The sequence below is a fragment of the Penicillium coprophilum genome (genome assembly GCF_028826855.1).
Source record: "Penicillium coprophilum strain IBT 35676 chromosome Unknown utg000006l_segment0_segment0, whole genome shotgun sequence".
Taxonomy (NCBI): Eukaryota; Fungi; Ascomycota; class Eurotiomycetes; order Eurotiales; family Aspergillaceae; genus Penicillium; species Penicillium coprophilum.
The window spans coordinates 1,536,703-1,557,701 of NW_026622725.1; the positions used below are offsets into that span (position 1 = coordinate 1,536,703).

Consider the following 20,999-nt stretch of genomic DNA (forward strand, 5'->3'; position numbering starts at 1 on the left):
TTCATCGTCGATGTTTTTTTTCTTCCCTCTTCTTCTTTACTTACAACAACCTTTATAAATACTCTTATTACCGTCACTACTGTGAGATCCCTATATTTGAAATGAATCAATAACCAAATATTACTTCAAAACAATCGGTCATTGCGGTATTCGCCATTCTCCCCCATTCTCTTTCACACCATGGGCCAATTTCATTCCACTAGCCAGACAAGCTCCGGTGCTTCAGAACAATCAGATCGGAAGACCGATTATTATGAATTGCTTGGTGTAACACGTGGTGCAACAGATGAGGAGTGAGTTGAAAAGAATATGTTGGCGGATATAGAACTAAAACTAGCCCGACCTCTCAGGATTAAAAAGGCATATCGAAAAAAAGCTCTTGTGTTGCACCCAGATCGAAATTATGGGAATGTCGACGAGGCTACCAAGCTATTCGCCGAAATCCAATCCGCCTACGAAGTACTGGCAGATCCCCAGGAACGAGCATGGTATGACTCTCATAGCGATGCATTTTTGGGGACAAATGGAAATACCGAGGATCAACACTCGTATAATGTTCGAATCACGAGAGCCGAAGATGTCCTCAAACTCTTTTCAAAGTTCAGTCCTCGAATGGAATTCTCCGACTCCCCAACCGGATTCTTTGGTGGTTTGCGGGAGCAATTCGAACAGCTCGCGCTGGAAGAAAGATTAGCCTGTCAGTGGGAAAATCAAGATCCTATTGAATATCCATCATTCGGATCTGGTACTGATGATTTTGAGAACGTTGTGCGGCCCTTCTATGCTGCTTGGACCGGATTCTCCACCCAAAAATCATTCGCATGGAAAGATGCTCATCGTTATTCCGAAGCGCCTGATCGACGAGTGCGACGAATGATGGAAAAGGAAAACAAACGTCTTCGCGAAGAAGGCATCCGAGAATTCAATGATGCAGTCAGGTCTCTCGTGGCTTTTGTCAAAAAACGTGACCCGCGTTACAAAATCAATGTCCAGAGTGAGGCTCAACGCCAGGAAACGCTCCGTCAGTCCGTGGCCGCACAAGCTGCAAGATCACGAGCTTTGAATCAAGCCAAGATGCGGGATCATGTACTCCCTGAGTGGGCCCAGTCAGAACAACCGGTGGCAGCTGACGACCAGGAGAAGAGCGAAGAGAGCGAAGAGAGCGAGGTTGAAAGTTTTGAATGTGTTGCATGCCACAAATATTTCAAAAGCCAGAAACAATTTGAGGCGCACGAACGTAGCAAGAAGCATTTGAAAGCAGTCAAGCAGCTATGCTGGGAGATGCGAATACAGAACTATGAATTGGACCTGGAGTCTGCTGATGACTTGGGTGCCAATCCAGTTACAACTCCACCTCTTGGGGTTGATGACGGAAAAGATGAGGTTGATGCTGCCTCACAGGTCGATCTGGGATTGGATGCCTCAAAGAGCCACGACATCGATGCTGAGAATCAAGGGAGTTCGCATGTTCCAGAAGAAACAACTATTTTTTCCGAGCTAAACTCCCCAACGTCTTCATACGATGACGATTATGCCTCCCGGGAATATGTTGAAACGAGACTCCGCGCCGATATGGATTCTTTGTCTACGGGCACCGGAGACTCTAATATACCTGACCACTCGTCATCTCCGGGCCTCACCGAGCAGTCACCAACTCTCAAGATGGGCAAGGCCAAGCAAAAACGGGCAAAAAAGGCCGCGAAGCAAGCAGATCAACCTGGGTTTGTTTGTGCAACTTGCCAGGCTCCCTTCACATCCAAGTCTAAATTATTCGATCATATAAGAGACTTCGACCACGCACAACCCTTGACGGGCTCAGTTGCTAGGAAGGGAAAGAAACACTAGGCTCATTTACCGTTTTCAATAAGATGAAGATCACAAAGAGCACAAAGATATGCCAGGACCTTAACGTCAAGTCTTACGTTTGGATCTCCAGTGGTTTGAGCAAGGCATACGCCAGCTAGAAAATATTATTCTTACGCAAGTCCAAACATCTAACCTAACCCGGCCCGCGAGTTCTTCACGACCTGCGCGACAGGCTGCAGAATGCCCTTGTTGTCGGCGGCACCCAGAGCAGTACCTGTACTCCATCCCATCTTCTCCAACATAGCCCGGCCTCGATTTTCTGCTCCAATTTCCGGGGCAGAGGCCCCAACCACATCGCCATCCATATATGAAGCAGCACCGGACTTTCCACGCTTTGGTTGGGAGAATCTCTGCACTTCCGTGCCCCATGATTTGAACAAACGACGGTTGAACTTCCTCCCGGATAAGAGCTCGTCAACGTTAGATATTGTCTTAGGTGTGTATCGCGGAGTGCGCGCGGTCTTATTAAGAACCGGGAAGCGAGAAAGTCCATTGCCACGTGACTGTGATTTCAGATTCAGTGCATTGGCCAATTCATGTATCAGCTTTCTGCGTTGCTTGGTCATGGGCGGCAGGGACAGGCTATATTGGGTTAGCTAAGTTGATAATAATGAGCAAATGTACAACGAACCTATTTTTAGCGGACATGAGGAATGAGCGAAGCTCGGTCATGAATTCCTCCATGTTCATTTCCTTGGGGTACTTGACCTTCAGGTCTGGGTTCCCTGCTTTTCTCCCCAGTAGTCCTTGGGCTCGGAGCTCTTCCCGCTCCATCTTACGCAACCTCTTTTTGGTTCGGTCGTTCTGCCAGGCCTCCTGTAGCTCGATCTCGAATTCACTGTCGGATAGTATCGGGTCGAGGATGGACTGCTTGCCCTTGGATTTGTTTCGTAAACTGGGCCGGTCAAAGTCCATTATGTCAAACCCGAAATATGGGTCAGACTCAAGAGCATCCGCAAGTGCCGATGCCGATGGAAATGGAGGCTTTCCACGACGGGAACCCTTCTTGAGGGACCCGGAATATCTGTTCGCCAGATCCTCGAGCAGCACGAAATCTTCAAAGTTGTCTTCGTCTGGTTCAGAGACACCCATGTCGTGCTTGTCATCTTCGCTTGACGTTGAAATTGAGTCATGTTCGGTGTCAATTTGTATTTGAGCTGGTGATCTTGGTGATTCGATTTTGAACGCTGTGGGGCTCGAGGCCGACAGATCTAGTTGCATTGCGGCTTTTTCGACGTCAATGCCACCTTCTAGATCCATCTTTGCACTACATGTCACTTCCTCGAGGTATTCGTCGTCGATATTGGCAATATAGTCGGCCAGTGGATCGGTCTCTTCTTTTGGTGGCCATTCTGGTCTCTCTGTGTTGGATGCATGGTAGGTTGTGGGCGTATCGGTAGGGGGAGGGTCCCTAGGCGCAGTGTCTAGTGCTGATGTCGGGGATTTCTGCGTGAATGTAGTAGCCTGCACAATTTCTTGGATCTCGCTCTGATGCGTTTCGATGAGAACGGGCTTTATATTCCTCCTGCCGGTGAACACAACCTCATCCTCGCTCGAGTCGTCGATATCCGATAATTTCGACTGCAGTACTGGGTCCGGGTGATCAGTATAAACAGCTCCTTGTCCCTTGGAGTCAAAGAAGAAGGGAAGCTCGATGTTGGGCTTTTGCTCCGGTATATGGTCGGTCTTTGGGTCCTCCTGATCCGTGTCCAGTTTTGTTTGATCCTCCTCTGCTTCCAATGTCGGTTCCAATGTCGGTTCCAAGCTTCCCGCGCTCACAAAATGAACGGTTTTATGACGAAGATTGCTGTCTGCCCATGATCGCTGGTGGGTTTCAGTGTTCCGAGCTTCTTGTTGCATAGTAAACTGGTGTGGCGATGGGTCTTTTTTCGAGTTAGTATTGATCGACGGAATATGGGCACATTAATTACCTCTGCCCCTTGGAGCCCTCGTACGGGCCTTGGATTTCCCATGACGGGCCATGAGGGATGAATCTGATATGTCGATGACAAAAAAAAAGCAGAGAAAAAAAAATAAGTGACGGGGGAATCTTTTGGCTTTGGGTCGGGTCTGGGGCGGTGACAGGCGGTAACAGGATTCAGTGTTTGGATTTATTTTTGGATCTTATTTCATAGATTCATTTTTCTATGTTGTGTATTTCTTCTTCCTCGATGGAATCTCCTTTCAGTGTATATAAACTATATAGGGTAAGTAGTGTAAATAGAGTACATATAGTATGTGGTGTGTAGACGTATAACATTGTCGGTGACGTCTTGGCTCGTGACTGAAGGCCCCCTCATTGATTCGACTCGTCTCGAGCTCTCTCGACATATTTATCATTCATTTTCCTATTCGGTCTTGCTTGGGGGTTCCCTCTGCCTTGCTTACGATCTAGCTGGGTCGGTCATTTTTCAAGTCACTGGGTTGGGCTTGAAAGTTGGATGGGGGATATATATATATATATATATATATATCCGTACATATACCTCTCTCTCTAATCACCTCCAAATCTTGAATCGCCCACATTCACAACCATACAACAAAGACACCGCAGAAAACAAACACCAACTATGACCGTGGACATGGAAAAGTGCAAACGGATAGTACAATATTTCTGGGACCCGGAACCCAGAAATGATGTACCCGCGGTGTCGATATCGTGCCTGGGCAGGGAGTATGCCCCCCCCGCAACCATTCAGTGACCAGACCAGTGAGTATCTAAGTGATGATTTAGCTTCGAATATCATGTCTCATGTCTCATACAGCCAATACCATACACAACCCAAGAGAACCTGATGCTAGCACGTCGAATGACACAGCATGGCCGAAGGCATTTCTTTCCGATTTTGGATCGAGGATATGGATCACATATCGATCTAATTTCACCCCGATCCCACGAACAAAGACACCAGAAGCAACATCCTCGATGACGCTGGGCGTGCGCCTGAGAAGTCAGCTGATGGACCAGGGGTTTACATCGGATACTGGGTGGGGCTGCATGATCCGATCTGGACAAAGCCTGTTGGCAAATACCTTTTCAGTTCTACTACTCGGACGAGGTGAGAGATATATCCAATATTCCCATATTCCCATATTCCCATATTCCCATATTCCCCGAAGAATCAGATCAAATACAAAGAAACAAACAAACAAATCCAGAGCTAATCAGATGTACTAGACTGGCGTCGGGGGGAGAAAGTGGAGGAAGAGTCAAAGCTAATATCCATGTTCGCCGATCACCCGGATGCTCCCTTTTCTATACATCGGTTTGTAAACCGCGGTGCAGAATCATGCGGGAAATACCCCGGTGAATGGTTTGGGCCGTCGGCAACCGCCAAATGCATACAGTACGTGTCACCAGAGCTTGAGTCACAGAGGGATGCTGATAGCGACAGGCTACTTTTAACCGAAAGCGAGACTCCCCAACTTAGGGTCTATGTAACCAATGACACATCGAACGTTTATGAAGACAAATTTGCGCAAGTGGCTCACGACAAATCAGGTCAAATTCAGCCAACCCTCATCCTGATTGGGACCAGGTTGGGGATCGATAATGTCACCCCGGCGTACTGGGATGGACTTCGAGCTACACTGGCATACCCCCAATCCGTTGGCATTGCAGGGTAGGTTCATGGGTCGGTTCAAAGTGAAGTATTCGCTAACTAAAACAGCGGACGCCCATCGGCATCACATTACTTTGTAGGGGCCCAAGACTGCCATCTTTTTTTCCTTGATCCGCATACCACCCGTCCCGCAACACCATACCGACCAAATGGGCTTTACACCCAAGAAGAACTGAATAGCTATTACACCTGTCGATTGCGAAGAATCCATATCAAGGACATGGATCCCAGCATGCTCATCGGATTTCTCATCCAGAATGAAGATGATTGGGCTGACTGGAAGAACCGAATTCAATCTACGCCTGGACAGCGAATTGTGCACATCTTTCCCAGTCAGCATCAGTCAGATCATGGTCATGGTCGGGCCGAGGCTCTGGATGAAGTTGAAGTGCTGGACGATTCAGAGATGGAGATCTAAAGATACAGGCTAGCCTTTTGTTTTTAGGTTGCGCCGAGAAAAGGAGAAATAGAATCATGATGCAATGCAATTAAGCATTTGGAATTTCGCGTTCTAGTAGAGGAGGCCAATCCATGCCTGCCCCAGACCCGAGTTATGTTACACCGCATTCACGTATCGAGTGGTAACCATTCAAAAAAAAAAATCACCCATCGGGGAAAAGAAAATTCAAGCCATCCCATGACGCATTAGAGACCCGCAAAACACCCATAACCGACCACCTCAGTGCCCATAACAGATCGAGAGGTAGTAAAAACAAAAGCAAGCTGGAAATAAAACGTAAAGAAGCCGCTTATTTGGCGGAAGAAGAGTACTTGGTCACAGCCTTAGTGCCCTCAGAGACGGCGTGCTTGGCCAGCTCACCGGGGAGAATGAGGCGAACAGAGGTCTGGATCTCCCGGGAGGAGATGGTAGACTTCTTGTTGTAAGCAGCCAGCTTGGAGGCCTCGGTAGCGACACGCTCGAAAATGTCTGGAAAACCAAGTCAGAAAAACATGACGTGATAAACGCGTAAACGCGTGGTTGTATGAGACAGAAAAACATACCGTTGACGAAGGAGTTCAGGATAGACATGGCACGAGTAGAGATACCAGTGTCGGGGTGGACCTGCTTGAGGACTAGAAATGGAGTTAGTACGGGACGCGTGTTTTTTTTCTTTCTCCCTCGACGGGGTTTTGTTTTCAGAAATCAACTCACCCTTGTAGATGTAAGAGGAGTAGGTCTCCTTGCGGGTCTTGCCGCGCTTCTTCTTCTCGCCAGTGGCAGCGGTGGCAGTCTTCTTGCCAGCCTCCTTCTTCTCAGCAGGGGCCTTGCCGCCAACGGGGGCCTTGCCACCGGTGGAGGGCTTCTTCTCAGCGGCCTTAGGGGGCATTTTGAATGTGGTTTGGAAAGGTTGGGGAGAAAAAAGAGTTGAAAGAGTTAAGAGAAAGAGTAATGGATGAAGCGTGTGGGTGGAATACAGAGATGGAATGTGAAAGGATAAGTTAGAGAGACGCGGTGATGAGGGGAGAGACCGTCTTTATACTCGTGTTCCAAAGGCCAGTTGATCCTGGAGGGGGGTGCAAAGGAGGCCGAATTTCAATACTGTAAGACCCTGGTATGATCTGTATGATTAAACCGACATTGACGCGTCTTAAGGTGTGAAAAGTGGGGTATCAGCACGCTCAGCTGATTGTTATGTATGGTAATGGGTTTAAATTACCACACCTTTCCTGAAGCGGAATGTCTGATCTGATTGATCATTGGCTGCAACATCTAAGCGAGACCGTGATCTGGAGGACCATTGATGCCGCCCCAACGTCACCCTCACCGCGTCCTTATAAAGGTCCTTCGCTTCCACACGCTCACCCACCTGCTCTTGCGACTTTACACCATAACTTCAGCTCTCAATCTTCAATCTTCTCTTCCTTTCTATCCACCTCCCAAAACCCACCTTTTCCCCCCTCCCAAAACAATCAAAATGACTGGCGGAAAGTCCGGCGGCAAGGCTAGCGGCAGCAAGAACGCGCAGTCGTAAGTTGTTTACATTTCGCATCTTTCCTGTATACATCTGTTTCAAATACTGACATGAATCTCTTCAGCCGTTCCTCCAAGGCTGGTTTGGCCTTCCCCGTTGGCCGTGTCCACCGTTTGCTCCGCAAGGGCAACTACGCCCAGCGTGTTGGTGCCGGTGCCCCCGTTTACCTCGCTGCCGTTCTCGAGTACCTCGCTGCTGAGATTCTCGAGCTGGCTGGAAACGCCGCCCGTGACAACAAGAAGACCCGTATCATCCCCCGCCACCTCCAGCTTGCCATCCGCAACGATGAGGAGCTGAACAAGCTCCTGGGTCACGTCACCATTGCCCAGGGTGGTGTTCTCCCCAACATCCACCAGAGTACGTCCTCACCACACCCTCTCTCTATTCTTGCAAATATTAACATGCTCTCCAGACCTTCTCCCCAAGAAGACTCCCAAGCCCGGCAAGGGCAGCCAGGAGCTGTAAGGGTTCTATCTTTTTCGCGGGTTGTTTGTTTTCTTTTCCGGCGCGGATTGGTTCTTTGACACGATAATGGGGTTATGGGACGGGCACGTTATGGCTCTGCGTTTTCTCTTTTTTCCATCAATTTCCTGGTTGTACATTATGTCTACGGACATGGAATGATACCGACGACCTTAACTTGCTTGAGGGATTTCAACTTTCGGATACTAGCTCTGGGCATGCGCCCAAATCAATGAAAACTCCAGGTCTTTCAAGTGTTAAACCCATCAACTTTTGTATCTCTCATGCATTGTAAACCTACTAACTCTCATTCTTGATGACTTTGTGCTTTTGTGGCTATATATTGTACATGAACCAAATTGTAGATTCTAAATTCTGCTTGGGGCACTCTACATCTGTAGGAAAGATACGGAACTTGATTTTGCATAGTTCAGTGTTTGCAATTGGTCCAATCCTCAGATTGTGTTTCGCGATATTGATATGACTTAGTGTGCACCGGGAGGTTGAGCGTCTATATTGTTTCCTGATTAGTACAACTTCGAGAGCGCATGGAGATGCGAACGTACATGGCAGGATTCGGGCCGGCAGGTTGCGCTCCCATTTATTACCGCCGGGCGCAGTAGGTGCCCGGTATGGGTCAGGGTGCTTCCAGGCCTCCAAGAGCTTCTCTGTCTCGCGAAACAGAACCTAAAGGATGTGTTAGGTTTGCCAAACATGGATTTCAGTGTCGCGTACCTGTTGCTGGCGAGGATCGCGGACGTCCTTGTTGGCTTCGAAAAGAGATCGGATATAAACTGCTTGTCCACGCCAGACCTGCCGATGGACCGCCCAGTCAAGGGACAGTTTCAGGGAGCGCCGGTAAAGCGACCTGCAATAGATCAGTGATCTGTTCCTCTAGGGAAACCCCAAACTACTCACTTAACAGCGTAGGTGGACATTGTGCCAAAGTTTTGTCCCAGGTCCAATTCCGGCGAGCTGAAAGAGGGAGAGAAAAGCAGAAAAAGGGTACTTGATACCCAGTTTTTTTTTGAACAGGAATGACAACCCTTGAAGATTGTTCGTGTTCCTGGTAGACAATGGGTTGGGTACGAGGGTTTCAATGTCGTCAGGTTGACTATTCTGGGCTTCCTCATTCGTTCGGCATAAAACTTGCTCAAATGGTCATTCCCCCACCCCGTAGCAAAACCCGCTTGAATGGTCTCTCCCCCTTGCCGTAGAAGAAGAATAGTCCGCCTCTGCCGGAAAGGTGCCCGGTTTACCTTAAGACCCGATCTAATCCGAGCTTGATCTTCTTTGCTTCCTCTAATTTTTAGAGTTGAAGCTCTTTTCTCTTATCTATCACTCCGGTTCGCCTTTTTCTTAGCTGAATAAATCTTGCTTTTATTCCATCATGGCTTCTCGAATCTCTATTGCGCGCCTCTCGGGTCAGCGCTTCTCGGCTGTGGCCAGAACCACTCCTCGGGCATCAAGCCAGTTCCGCAATGTCAAAGGATTGTCTACCCTCACGCGAAAGACATCGGCTCGCTCAGCTTCGGGCTTGTTGCAGGTATCTTCCTCCGGGTAAGTATATCTATGTCATTACCACCCGTCGCAATTTTGGCTCATACAATCTTATAGCATCAATGTCTCGCGACTGAACCTTGCTCCTCTGGGGGGACACCAACTCCGGACCTATGGTAAAAGATTTTCCTACTCGGTCTTGTTTGTCAATTGCTAATAGTGCTTAGCCGACTCTATCATTAAGGTCCCCAGCATGGCTGAGTCGATCACCGAGGGTACCCTCAAGCAGTTCTCAAAACGTATGGTGCTTCAGCTGTGGTCGAACGTTTAAACATTTACTTATTCCGGTACAGAGGTTGGCGATTTCGTCGAGCGTGACGAGGAAATTGCGACAATCGAAACAGACAAGGTAAATGCAAATCCTCCTCCCCCTCTCTCTCATGACTAGTATTGTTGACTAACATGAGGTTTCTGTTAGATTGACGTTTCGGTCAATGCCTCGGAGTCTGGTACCATCAAGGAGTTCCTCGTGAACGAGGAAGATACTGTTACCGTCGGCCAGGATCTCGTCAAGATCGAGCTTGGCGCCGCTCCCGAAGGTGGAAAGAAGGATGAGGGCGCTGAGAAGCCCAAAGAGGCCGAATCCAAGGAGCCCGAACCCAAGGAGCCCGAACCCAAGAAGGATGCCGAGCCCGCCCCCGCCGAGACCCAAAAGTCCAAGGAGCCCGAACCTAAGAAGGCTGCGCCCCCAAGGAGGCTCCCAAGACGGAGTCCAAGCCCCAAGCCGCTGAACAGCCAGCTCTTGGTGGCCGCGAGGAACGCCGGGTATGTTGACCACCAATATGCCTTTTGAACTTGGGCTTCAACTAATTTTGGTCTAGGTCAAAATGAACCGCATGCGTCTGCGTATTGCTGAGCGACTGAAGCAGTCCCAGAACACCGCCGCTTCTCTCACCACTTTCAACGAGGTTGACATGTCCTCGCTGATGGAGTTCCGGAAACTGTACAAGGATGATGTGCTCAAGAAGACCGGTGTGAAGCTCGGTTTCATGAGCGCCTTCTCCCGTGCTTGTGTGCTTGCCATGAAGGATATCCCCGCTGTCAACGCCTCCATCGAGGGTCCCAACGGTGGTGATACCATTGTCTACCGCGACTACGTTGACATCAGCGTTGCAGTCGCCACCGAGAAGGGTCTCGTGACTCCTGTTGTCCGTAATACCGAAGGCAAGGATCTTGTTGGAATCGAGAAGGCCATTGCCGATCTCGGAAAGAAGGTCAGCGGTTGTTTTTCTGTGGGAGAGGTGCTGAGTATACTGACCTGCAATAGGCTCGTGACGGCAAGTTGACCATTGAAGACATGGTCGGTGGTACCTTCACCATCAGCAACGTATGTTTCCTGTCTCTATGTGTGTTTTGAGAATTCACTCGACTAACTTCGATCAGGGTGGTGTCTTCGGCTCGCTGATGGGCACCCCGATCATCAACGTTCCTCAAACAGGTCAGTCGTCTCGTACTATCTTTTCTGGGGTGGCTTCGAATCTAATATTGTCTAGCTGTCTTGGGTCTCCACGCCATCAAGGACAAGCCTGTTGCTGTGAATGGCAAGGTTGAGATCCGTCCCGTACGTACCGGCAATCCAATCACTTTTTCCCTTCGGTTTACTAATATTTTTAGATGATGTACCTGGCTCTCACCTATGATCACCGTCTCTTGGATGGTCGCGAGGCCGTTACTTTCCTTGTCAAGGTATGTCTACCTCCTCGTCCGGCCCAAATTTACTCACTAACCCCATCGCAGGTCAAGGAATACATTGAGGACCCCCGACGCATGCTTCTTGGTTAAGTGACATGAGTGTTTTGTCACACGCCTTTTATTATCTGTGTTCCCGTACCTAGAGCGGCCTTGCGCCCTTTGTAAATTATTATGTTTCCAAGATATAAATGCCATGTCAAGGATAGGTCTTGGGCTCTGAGTACTGTTGTGCTATATGTTGCTTTCGATCTTTGTCGGCTAAAAATTGACTGAGATTGAATCAAAGTGGTGGTCAAGTTAGTGTACATGTGGTATTGCGTTTCAGACAAATTTGTGGACCTCTGGCCCTCACACACGTCGTCTCAACTTGACATTACACCCAGGAGAGCACATAGAAGGGCGTATGCTCGTATCTTTTTTAGTGAGAGACCATTAGAATCCACAGTACTCTCGAATCTGCCGTGTCTCCTCCCTGGTCAACCCTTCCAGCTGACCATGCTCCAGTTGAAGAAGAAGCGGCACATCCAGGATATCCATGAAATCAGCGAAAAAATCAACAAACCGATTCTGTAGGCATTGGGGAGGAAATTTTTGATCAAGCTCCTCTCGGCTCATGGGATCCGCAGTACCAAATGGAGGTGGCACATGCTCCAGAAACATAGTACGGCTGACCTCCCACCATATATCGAGCTCACTGTCGTTGGTTCTCCAGTTGCAGAGTCTCTGAAGCTGATCTGGGAAGCGCGCTTGTTCTTCCATCATTGCATGCACCATGAAATGGGCACCAAGATCGAACCAACGTCTTCGGGATACGTTGTCGATTGCGGAGTGACAGAGGTCCATGAACTGAACTGCGATCTCAGACAAGGGCACAAAGTGACCGAGGTCACGATCTTTGGGAGGGTCCCAGTGGAGAAACAGATTGGACAGGTACAAGATACGCAATTTGAGGTCCAGATCCCAGGGCAGAGGGCCTTCAAGACGGTGACCGAGAACCAGCCGGTGGAATTCTAGAGTTGTTAGTATGGATGGCCCTTTGCTAGTGATCTCTGGTGCTTACGTTCAACGAAGAGTGCAGCCCATTCAATGTCCTCGGTTGGTCTTCCGTCAAGTATCGCTTCTAGGAGCCCGCTGACACACAGGCAGACTATGTAGTCGAGGATCAACAGATCCACAGTGGCTCGAGTGCCAGGTCTTTGGTCCGCCATTTTGAAGTGAACAACTGGGGGGATATCAGATAAAAGGCAGGTGAGCGGTTTTAGAGGGTTCCATGATGTCCTGACGATACACGCTGTTCCCACGGCGATTGTATGCGCTTAGTCGGCGCAATTCGTCGATTCGTCGTGATTCGTCCGCGATGTCTCCGGCATGTTTTGATATGCTCACGTGACTTCCCATCCTGTCATCACAGGTCCTGATCTATTACATAGTATCACCCTTCTTGAGATGTCTTAATTTGAGAGGTGTGATATGTTGTGAGGGTTTCTTAGGTTCCTTGGGGTGTAGAGTCAATCTCGAGACTGATTTGAGGTATCACGTGTGCATGCGGATATCATGGCGTCATTTATATATACAGTCACACATATGTCTATACTATGTAATTGACCAAACAATAGAAACACCTGCTCTTTCACTCACCACATCATTCTATGTTTAGCCTACCAAAACTGAACATCAGTAAAGCAACACGGGCTATGACCATGGCGTGGTATTGTTCTGGATCCACCAACACCGAGTTGATTGAGAACCTATTCAAGGCTGGACTGATCCAGAACGAGCGTGTGAAAGATGCCATGATTGGAGTGAGTATAGCAATCACATCTCTCTCTCTCTCTTTTTTTTTTTTTTTAACATGGTCAAGGTTGATCGAGCACATTATGCTCCGTCACGGCCGTATTCGGACTCACCTCAGCCCATTGGATATGGAGCTACCATATCAGCACCACACATGCATGGCCATGCCTGTGAGTATCTGATTAATCATCTCAAACCAGGTGCTCGGGTGTTGGATATTGGATCTGGCTCAGGATACTTGACCCATGTCCTTGCCAATCTGGTGACCGACTCCAATGCCCAGGGACAGGTGATTGGCATTGACCATATCTCCGAGCTGACAGACTTGGCTCGCTCCAACATGGATAAGTCCAAGAAAGGGAGTGAATTCCAAGCATCCAAAACTGTCAAGTTTATCACAGGTGATGGACGCCTTGGATGGAAAGAAGGTGCACCCTACGACGCCATCCATGTTGGCGCCGCAGCCGATCAGCTTCACCCAACCCTCGTGGACCAACTGCGTGCTCCTGGGAGACTTTTCATCCCGGTGGAATCGGAAGACGACGAGGGTGCTGGTAACCTCAACGGGGGTCAATATATCTGGGTGGTGGATAAAAAGGAAGATGGATCCATTCACAAGGAGAAAGTCTTCCAAGTGAGCTACGTGCCCCTGACCGATGCTCCACGACGATGAGGTTGCAATCCAGACACTTTTTCTTTTCTTTTCTTTATAGATGCCTTTGCTTCAATTTAAGTCAAAAAACAAAGAATATTGCTTTCTTAGTACTTATTTCTCAGGGGGACGCTTCAAAATTATTTCCAGGAATAGCTTTCCAAACACATCAAGAGACTCCACGAACACCTGGTATGTTCCACAAAGGCAATCCGATCAGCGGAATCCACCAGGGAATTTGAAATTGCCTTGGAATTGCGGACCACCCTGCTGGAAGAAGAACTGCTGACCACCGAATGGGTTGCCCTGGAAGGGACTGCCACGCTGCTGCGATTCAGGATCATTGGGATCATCGCCATTATCAAACCGTGTCCGGAGTTCGGAGTCAGCCAAAACCTCGTAGGCCTCGTTGATGGCCGCCATTTTCTTCTCTGCTTCCTCCTTGCTTACACCCTGCGCGTGGGCCTTATCTGGATGGTGTTGCTTCACCAGCTGGCGATACGCGCGCTTGATGGTCCGATCGTCTGCATCACGGCTGATACCTAGGACTTTATAGTAATCCTTCTGTTTGGAGCGCTTGAGTAGGGTCTGAGCCTTTTGGCGGAGAGATTGCGCTTCCTGGGAGCTGGGGTGGTGTTCCTTGACCGACTCGAGCGTACGTATGGCGTCCTCGAATCGATCCTCGTCCAATGCGGTCTGAGCCTGATACAAAAGCCCGGCAAGTGAGTGAGGGACAAGCTGGAGAGCTTCAGCGCAATAAGGACCAGCCTTTTTTATCATACGCATCTATAATATGTTAATGACTGAGACTAGACACTGGGGTGTGGGTACTCACTTCGCGGTAAACCTCGCAGGTCTTCTCGACTAGGAATGTATAAAGATTATTCGGTGCCAGGCGATGGATATGGTTAGCCTGTCGTGCTTCTTCAACATCGGCTTTGATGTCTGCAATCAGCCCACTAGATTCGCTATCGCCGACCATGAGATTTGCTGCGTTGCTGAATTTGCGTGCGCCTAGGGCAGTATGCAATTTTTCTAGCTGCTTGACAAGCTTCCGTTCACGTCGATAGAGACGGTTGCATGGTTTCGAGTCGGGATCAGCATGGAGACATTTACGGATCTGAGCAAGGCCACGATCACTGTCTCCTAGAGAGTAGAACAGCATAGAAGACATTTGCAGGTGAGGTTCGACCAAGCTTGGGGACATCTGTAAGACATGCGCCAGATCACTGAGCCCTTCTTCCGTCTCTCCTTTCTCGAAGTGACAATGAGCTCGAGCCTGTCGTAGAGGTAGGGCCGTATTTGCCTTGAGGATGGCCACATTGGCCTCTGAGATACACGCCTCCCAGTCGCCCTGTTTTTCGGCACTGAGAGCTAAGGTGGCCGCATCTCGTGCGGCCTCTAATTCCTTGTAGTCGTCCGTCGACTTCTTTCCGGCCCTCTCGAGATCCTGCAAGGCCTCTTGCCAATGCGCGGAGCGTGCCTTTAACCGAGATCGTTGTAGAAGAGCGCCCTCGAAGTCTGGCTTGAGTTCTAGAACTCGATCAAAGTCACTTGAGGCTTGAGAGTTCTTGCCGATGGACAGATACGCCGCACCCCGTTGGAAGATAGCGATATAATTGGTTGGGTCGCGCGAGACGGCGGCGTCGAAGTATACCACGGCATCTCGGGGCGAGCCTTGCGCGAGGTGGGCTTTGGCTGAAGAAATCAATTCAGATAGAGGTGTGTCCGAGGGAATCTCAAGGGCATATCCAGCCGAGAAACAAGCCAGAAAGGCCGTGAGTGATTCCAAGGAAACCAGCATTTTTGGGGTAATGCGACGCAGTACTGACGTAGCAACGATGTAGTACAGTTGTAAATGAGGGATTTGGTGTAGAATTAGTCCACCTAGGAGTATAAAAAGAAGGGCATAATCCAAAAGCCCAGGTCCAAATAGAGAATTGCAAAGAGCAAAGAACAATGAAGGAAAGTCGAAAGTTGATACTCCGTGGCCTTTACGCCCTATTGTTCCGTTACCGTCATGTGACATGGAATTGTCACATCGGCTTGACTCCGAATTTTGGTCATTAACTGATAAGTATGCTCGTCAAGTCAACATGTCGAACTATCTTGCCTAGGCTTGGTCTCAGATTGTCGCCTTTACGTGGTGTACAGACTGGTAAGACCGGTTTCGGTTACTTTGTGATCAATGCTAATTTGTGATCAAGCATCCGATGGTGCCTTATCTCCAGCTCTTTTAACTAGAGCCCGCCTACTTGCAGCTGAACATACAAAGCTTTCCGAACGACTCGGAGAGTCCTTTGACGCAAAAACTGCCAAGCGAGCCGGAGAATTGGCACCGATTGCAAATATCTTGAAAGAATGGGCCAATGCCAACGATGTATGCGCCTGAGAGTCATTTCATTGGAGTCCTACTAATTCCACTAGTCTATCGTCGAGCTCAAATCCCTACTAACCGATCCCAGCACCGATGCTGAACTACGATCTTTGGCGACAGAAGACCTTGAGAGCAGTCGCGATGCCTTGCCAACGATATCAGACCGACTAAAGAAGGCTCTCATTCCCCGACATCCATTTGCAGACCTTCCCTGCTTGCTTGAAATTCGACCTGGTGCAGGCGGAGACGAAGCAGGCCTGTTCGCTTTTGAGATGTTACGGATGTACGTTGCCTTTTGCTCCCGAAGGGGCCTCCGCCCAACAATTTTGAAACAAGACACAGAGGTCGGTCCGTCCGACGACCGTCTCAGTGAAGCCGTAATTGAAATTGAAGCCAATGGGGCATATGATATATTACGGACTGAATCGGGGGTACACAGGGTGCAGAGAGTACCCGCAACCGAGACCAAGGGTCGCACCCATACCAGCGCCGTTAGCGTAATGGTCTTGCCGAGTTTCCCAGAGGACAGCAGTGAGATGGATAGTGCCCTGAACTTTGAAGATCCAAACAGTGACTACTACATTGACCCGCAAGAGGTGCGGGTTGAAAAGATGAGGGCTGGAGGTGCTGGTGGACAACACGTCAACAAAACCGAATCCGCCATCCGACTGACCCATATCCCCACGCATACGGTCGTCTCGATGCAAGACGAACGGTCCCAACAGGCCAATCGGAGAAAGGCGTGGCAGATGCTGCGGGCAAAGTTGGCCGAAGCCCGGCAAGAAGCCCGCGAGCAAGAGCTCATGCAGCTCAGACGAGGTATACTGGGTGGTGTGGCCAAAATGGGCCGAGGCGATAAAATTCGAACCTACAATTTTGGTCAAAGTCGTTGCACGGACCATCGCACAGGCATCACGATCCACAATCTGGATAGTATTCTTGATGGCGGTGATGGTTTGGAGACTGTGATGGATAGTGTGCGGACCTGGATGGCTGATAATGAAGTTGAGGCCATGGTTGCCGAGGACATGGCAAAAACAAAAGAGTAAATAGCAAAGTTCTCATGTACAAAGATACCGTGTATTCTATTAAGGTCCGAATCTATTCTACAAATACTTTCGCTCCGGATCCAAGAGGTCCAGTCCATCCATAGCCTTCTCATACCTACCCAACAGTTAGCAAACTTCATATCACTTGGGTCAATTACAAACATGGTGAACACAATTCCTCCACTCATGATTAATCTCGCAAGTCGTGGCATGGCGCCAGACCACAAAGTCAAGACACCTTCATCCTTGATGATTCTGGTTGCGCAAGCAATGCTGTTCTTGTAATGCTTGCTGGCCTCGAGTGATTGCATTCTGATATCGTTAGTTACTTATGCCATTAATGTCGCGGGGATATTAACCTTGTCTTGACCGTATCCAATGGTTGGGTCACATAACTGATCCATGTTAGCTTTGGATTCGTCATTTCTTCTTTTCCTCTTCCTCGGGGGCCAAGACTTACACGGTGATCAACCCTGCGACTCCACCGATTCCAAAGGTGGCTGCAGTGCCCAGCTTTTCGCCGGGCGCCGTGTAGCCCTCTGCAAACTGTTTCAATGTTGTGTAGGCTGTGAATCGAGTTGCCGAGTTGGCGGCCTGTCTTGCTGTAGTGGGCACAAAGCCTTGGAAGAAGCCCTTGACACCTCTTTCCTGGAAAATGAGCTTGCTACCGTGCAAGAAACCACGCATCCGAGGGTTGGCAGACTTCCGGTCGTCGATCCTATAGTTTGGTCAGTAAAGTCAGCCCCAAAACAACAGGACGGGAACTTACAATTGGGTCTTGATGCTTTCAAAGGGGGTGACGGCGAAAAGAGACTCGGTGAATCCAGCACCAAATCCAGCAACAACCGTCCTTGGTCCTGAGATTTTGCCGTTCTCATCCTGAAGAACCGACTTGATGGCATCAAAAGCGACGAATCCTGGTATGGGTCAACGACAGCCCAGATCATAGCAGGAGGTACGACGCACGAATTCCAGCCTTGATCGAGTTTCCGATAATCAGTGTTGTACATCCTGCATACCACTGGCTTCCAAACGGTGGCCATGGTAGCTTTTGGCCGTGGGTAAGCTGACGATTGAGTTGAGTCCGGGTCTTCGCAACTGCGAAGCATTAGCGCCAATTGGTATAAGACATTTAAAGTATCATACATTCGGCCGGGTATGTGATCGCTGTAGTATACGCATTAGCTAGCAGCTTGGTAGGGGTCATTGAGCTCTTTACCGATCTCCACGGCTCCGGCGGTGGACCCCGCAAGGATGGAGCGAAGGGCACTGGGCTATCTATTGGTGAGCTTCAAGTAGACCTCATGGTTTGACTGAAGAACATACCTTTGCCTTCTGATCCTTATTCACCGTCGCCATTTTTTTTTTGTTTGGGTTGTTTGGAGGACTTGGAGTCGCCGATCCTCGGAGGTCCATATACGGCCTTCGGCACGTGCCATTACCGCCGAGTGTTGGATCTATGGGGATCAGCCAGGCCAGTCCCTATCCAACTTCATATATGGAGGCTGTATCAGGTTAAGAATTCATCGAATCTACAAATGATTACAGTGTGAAAGATTGGAGGGAATATTGTCAATTCACTAGCTGAATCTACCTAGATCAGTTAAGCAACTAGTGCTCCTCCATTTCTTTTCTTCTTTTTTTATTTCGTTTTTTTTTGAAAGTGGGAGATTGGTGTTCGCCGTGTCTCTAACAACGGCTGTCACACACAGTGGGTGTAGGCAGGAATGAGGTTAAGCATGATAGTGGGAGGGCCCCAAGGGGCCAACAAAAGGTTGGTAAAGGGGTGAGATCGTCACTCGTTGCGTAGGGAAAGTAAAAGAACAGAGCCTCCCGCTCCACTGGGAAACAGAAAATTCGCATGAGACGCTTGTCCTTTGGAACGCCATTTGCCTTATAAATCCCCGAAACACACAATACAGCCTCGGAAAACGAAGAGCGTAGGCGCCGAAAATGCGTTTTCCTCAAGGATCCAACTCGGAACAAGGGCCGGAACGGAAAAAGACATATGATACATTGCACTCCCGTATCATTATGACCGGACAATCAATGCTGGGATAGCCCGGCAAGATTTCGAAGATAGAGCGGAATAGAATAAGAGAATCGAGGAAACCAAAGCGCAGCGAAATGAAAAAAAAAAATAAAAATAAAAAACTGTTCAGACGTGGCCCTAAGAGATGGGCGCCTGAGGTTGACCGGGATTCGGTTGACCAAAGGTGATCCGGTTGGCGTCATTCTGTGCTCCACGGCGTTGACCTTGCCCACGACCACGGTAAGAACCGCGTCCCCGATTGTTGTAGTATTGGCCATGTTGTCCACCATGTTGTCCACCATGTTGTCCATGCTGCTGGCCATGTTGTTGGCCCTGCGGTTGCGGTTGGCCATTGTGGTTGTTCCGACGAGGTTGACGATCTGCGCTCATGTTCACAGATCCAGCCCCAGTCTGAGGTGGAGGGTTGGAAATGGGTCGAGGGATGTTCTCGGGAGAGTCATAGACATAAAGCTTCTTGTCAATATTCTGAGGGATGGGTTGGATTTCAGTGCCTAGTTCTTGCTCAATCTTGTACAGATTGAACCGATCCTCCCAGTTGATGAGGTTAATGGCGAGACCCAGGTGTCCGAAACGACCCGAACGACCGATACGGTGAAGATAGGTTTCTGCGTTCTTCGGGAAATCAAAGTTGATCACAACGTTGACAGCTTGGATATCAATACCGCGAGTCAACAGGTCAGAGCAAACCAAGTTGCGGCATACGCCATTGCGGAAGTCATGGAAGACTCGGTTACGGTGTTGCTGAAGCATCCGAGCATGAGAGTAAAAGCACGAATAGCCAAGTTCGGTGATTTTTTTGGCTAGAAGCTCAACTCGATTGGTTGAGTTGCAGAAAATGATCGACTGGTTGATTTGAAGCTTGGAGAAGAGCGTGTTTAAGCAATGAACCTTTTGCTTCTCCTCGACGAAAGCATAGTACTGGGTGATACCGCGCAGGGTAAGTTCGTCCATAAGGTTGATCTCGTAAGGGTTGCGCATGTGCTTGTCTTTGAATGACTTGACAATCAGAGGGAAAGTGGCACTGAAGAGCATGACCTGGCGATCCTTGGGGTGGAAGGACATAAGTTGCTCAATGACAGGAGTAAATTCGGGAGACAGCAATTTGTCTGCTTCATCCATCACGAATGTCGGGCATTCGGCCAAGTCGGCGACACCTTTGCTAGCCAAATCCAATACTCGTCCAGGGGTTCCCACAAGAATGTGAACAGGGTCATTCAACCGAATAATGTCGTCCATCAGGCCAGTTCCACCGGTGGTGACCATGACATTGATACCCAGGTGTTTGCCTAGGGTCTTGCAGACCTGTGATGTCTGGAGGGCGAGCTCTCGTGTGGGGACCAGGATCAAGGCCTGGGTCTTTGTGCTTTTGGGGTTGATGCGCTCGAGGGTGGGGATAACAAAGGCAGCGGTCTTTCCAGTGCCATTCTTAGCTCGGGCCAAGATGTCTCTGCCTGTGAGGGCAACTGGTATCGTCTCTTCTTGGATAGGGGAGGGCTTTTCAAATCCAGCCTCAAAAATGCCCATCATAAGTTCACGTTTGATGTAGAAGTCCTCGAACTCGAGACCTTTTGTGGCAGTAACATCCTATTCAGAGTCAGTATTTTGGAGTTGACTGACATCAACACAATACTCACCTCAGTTTGTGGGCGAGCATCTTTAGGGGGAAGATTCAATGTGTCCTGCAGTCTTTGCTCTGAGGTTGCTTCCCTGATTAAGTTAGACTTGTTTGAGACCGAGAACCAAACATGATTAGCTTACAGCTTAGTATTGCTGAGTTGTGCAGCAAGCGCGTCGGCCATTGTGACGATAAGGTGCTAAGGGGATAGGTTGGGAAACAAGTGCGGTGACCGATCTTCTTTGCGATCGAGGGTATTTGTGAGAGGATGTGCGCGGAATTT

General features: G+C 49.1%; 13 protein-coding genes across 13 annotated transcripts; 6 read left to right on the forward strand and 7 right to left on the reverse strand.

Moving 5' to 3' along the window:
- Positions 1 to 180: 180 nt before the first annotated feature.
- Positions 181 to 1,845, forward strand: N7500_009523 (putative C2H2 finger domain protein; the record flags this gene model as incomplete). The annotated part of the gene is made up of 2 exons (XM_056680662.1): positions 181 to 293; positions 351 to 1,845. The coding sequence occupies 2 exons, from the start codon at positions 181 to 183 to the stop codon at positions 1,843 to 1,845; spliced, it is 1,608 nt and encodes a 535-aa protein (XP_056528044.1).
- Positions 1,846 to 1,994: 149 nt separating this feature from the next.
- On the reverse strand, positions 1,995 to 3,726 carry N7500_009524 (uncharacterized protein; the record flags this gene model as incomplete). The annotated part of the gene is made up of 2 exons (XM_056680663.1): positions 1,995 to 2,448; positions 2,498 to 3,726. The coding sequence occupies 2 exons, from the start codon at positions 3,724 to 3,726 to the stop codon at positions 1,995 to 1,997; spliced, it is 1,683 nt and encodes a 560-aa protein (XP_056528045.1).
- Positions 3,727 to 4,618: 892 nt separating this feature from the next.
- On the forward strand, positions 4,619 to 5,907 carry N7500_009525 (cysteine protease ATG4; the record flags this gene model as incomplete). Its single annotated transcript, XM_056680664.1, has 3 exons — positions 4,619 to 4,925; positions 5,045 to 5,489; positions 5,538 to 5,907. The coding sequence occupies 3 exons, from the start codon at positions 4,619 to 4,621 to the stop codon at positions 5,905 to 5,907; spliced, it is 1,122 nt and encodes a 373-aa protein (XP_056528046.1).
- A 331-nt stretch (positions 5,908 to 6,238) lies between these two features.
- On the reverse strand, positions 6,239 to 6,817 carry N7500_009526 (histone H2B family protein; the record flags this gene model as incomplete). The annotated part of the gene is made up of 3 exons (XM_056680665.1): positions 6,239 to 6,417; positions 6,492 to 6,563; positions 6,643 to 6,817. 3 exons carry the CDS (start codon positions 6,815 to 6,817, stop codon positions 6,239 to 6,241), a joined length of 426 nt encoding a protein of 141 aa, XP_056528047.1.
- Positions 6,818 to 7,373: 556 nt separating this feature from the next.
- On the forward strand, positions 7,374 to 8,186 carry N7500_009527 (histone H2A). Its single transcript, XM_056680666.1, has 3 exons — positions 7,374 to 7,458; positions 7,527 to 7,819; positions 7,875 to 8,186. Exons 1-3 carry the CDS (start codon positions 7,406 to 7,408, stop codon positions 7,925 to 7,927), a joined length of 399 nt encoding a protein of 132 aa, XP_056528048.1. The 5' UTR covers positions 7,374 to 7,405; the 3' UTR covers positions 7,928 to 8,186.
- Positions 8,187 to 8,409: 223 nt separating this feature from the next.
- On the reverse strand, positions 8,410 to 8,862 carry N7500_009528 (NADH dehydrogenase [ubiquinone] 1 beta subcomplex subunit 9; the record flags this gene model as incomplete). Its single annotated transcript, XM_056680667.1, has 4 exons — positions 8,410 to 8,435; positions 8,491 to 8,611; positions 8,660 to 8,792; positions 8,843 to 8,862. 4 exons carry the CDS (start codon positions 8,860 to 8,862, stop codon positions 8,410 to 8,412), a joined length of 300 nt encoding a protein of 99 aa, XP_056528049.1.
- Positions 8,863 to 9,314: 452 nt separating this feature from the next.
- Positions 9,315 to 11,266, forward strand: N7500_009529 (uncharacterized protein; the record flags this gene model as incomplete). Its single annotated transcript, XM_056680668.1, has 11 exons — positions 9,315 to 9,484; positions 9,542 to 9,600; positions 9,652 to 9,723; positions 9,778 to 9,833; positions 9,903 to 10,253; positions 10,306 to 10,698; positions 10,752 to 10,811; positions 10,868 to 10,922; positions 10,978 to 11,045; positions 11,099 to 11,170; positions 11,222 to 11,266. The coding sequence occupies 11 exons, from the start codon at positions 9,315 to 9,317 to the stop codon at positions 11,264 to 11,266; spliced, it is 1,401 nt and encodes a 466-aa protein (XP_056528050.1).
- A 342-nt stretch (positions 11,267 to 11,608) lies between these two features.
- On the reverse strand, positions 11,609 to 12,384 carry N7500_009530 (uncharacterized protein; the record flags this gene model as incomplete). Its single annotated transcript, XM_056680669.1, has 2 exons — positions 11,609 to 12,186; positions 12,237 to 12,384. 2 exons carry the CDS (start codon positions 12,382 to 12,384, stop codon positions 11,609 to 11,611), a joined length of 726 nt encoding a protein of 241 aa, XP_056528051.1.
- Positions 12,385 to 12,825: 441 nt separating this feature from the next.
- N7500_009531 (protein-L-isoaspartate O-methyltransferase) lies at positions 12,826 to 13,643 on the forward strand (the record flags this gene model as incomplete). The annotated part of the gene is made up of 2 exons (XM_056680670.1): positions 12,826 to 12,978; positions 13,038 to 13,643. The coding sequence occupies 2 exons, from the start codon at positions 12,826 to 12,828 to the stop codon at positions 13,641 to 13,643; spliced, it is 759 nt and encodes a 252-aa protein (XP_056528052.1).
- A 195-nt stretch (positions 13,644 to 13,838) lies between these two features.
- N7500_009532 (DnaJ and TPR domain protein) lies at positions 13,839 to 15,426 on the reverse strand (the record flags this gene model as incomplete). The annotated part of the gene is made up of 2 exons (XM_056680671.1): positions 13,839 to 14,408; positions 14,458 to 15,426. The coding sequence occupies 2 exons, from the start codon at positions 15,424 to 15,426 to the stop codon at positions 13,839 to 13,841; spliced, it is 1,539 nt and encodes a 512-aa protein (XP_056528053.1).
- Positions 15,427 to 15,701: 275 nt separating this feature from the next.
- Positions 15,702 to 17,048, forward strand: N7500_009533 (putative mitochondrial translation release factor (RF-1); the record flags this gene model as incomplete). The annotated part of the gene is made up of 3 exons (XM_056680672.1): positions 15,702 to 15,780; positions 15,830 to 16,002; positions 16,050 to 17,048. 3 exons carry the CDS (start codon positions 15,702 to 15,704, stop codon positions 17,046 to 17,048), a joined length of 1,251 nt encoding a protein of 416 aa, XP_056528054.1.
- A 57-nt stretch (positions 17,049 to 17,105) lies between these two features.
- Positions 17,106 to 18,407, reverse strand: N7500_009534 (putative mitochondrial tricarboxylate transporter (Ctp); the record flags this gene model as incomplete). Its single annotated transcript, XM_056680673.1, has 9 exons — positions 17,106 to 17,163; positions 17,211 to 17,360; positions 17,408 to 17,443; positions 17,509 to 17,766; positions 17,818 to 17,965; positions 18,015 to 18,146; positions 18,195 to 18,215; positions 18,268 to 18,322; positions 18,375 to 18,407. The coding sequence occupies 9 exons, from the start codon at positions 18,405 to 18,407 to the stop codon at positions 17,106 to 17,108; spliced, it is 891 nt and encodes a 296-aa protein (XP_056528055.1).
- An 811-nt stretch (positions 18,408 to 19,218) lies between these two features.
- On the reverse strand, positions 19,219 to 20,900 carry dhh1 (DExD/H-box ATP-dependent RNA helicase DHH1; the record flags this gene model as incomplete). Its single annotated transcript, XM_056680674.1, has 3 exons — positions 19,219 to 20,685; positions 20,736 to 20,808; positions 20,860 to 20,900. 3 exons carry the CDS (start codon positions 20,898 to 20,900, stop codon positions 19,219 to 19,221), a joined length of 1,581 nt encoding a protein of 526 aa, XP_056528056.1.
- Between the last annotated feature and the right edge of the window lie 99 nt (positions 20,901 to 20,999).

What these genes read in the sequence shown, in the direction of transcription:
- N7500_009527 (XM_056680666.1), top strand. Translation starts at nt 7,406, where the DNA reads ATGACTGGCGGAAAGTCCGGCGGCAAGGCTAGCGGCAGCAAGAACGCG. An exon ending in GGCAGCAAGAACGCGCAGTC is followed by an intron (nt 7,459 to 7,526) that starts GTAAGTTGTTTA and finishes GAATCTCTTCAG; the next exon opens with CCGTTCCTCCAAGGCTGGTT. An exon ending in TCTCCCCAACATCCACCAGA is followed by an intron (nt 7,820 to 7,874) that starts GTACGTCCTCAC and finishes CATGCTCTCCAG; the next exon opens with ACCTTCTCCCCAAGAAGACT.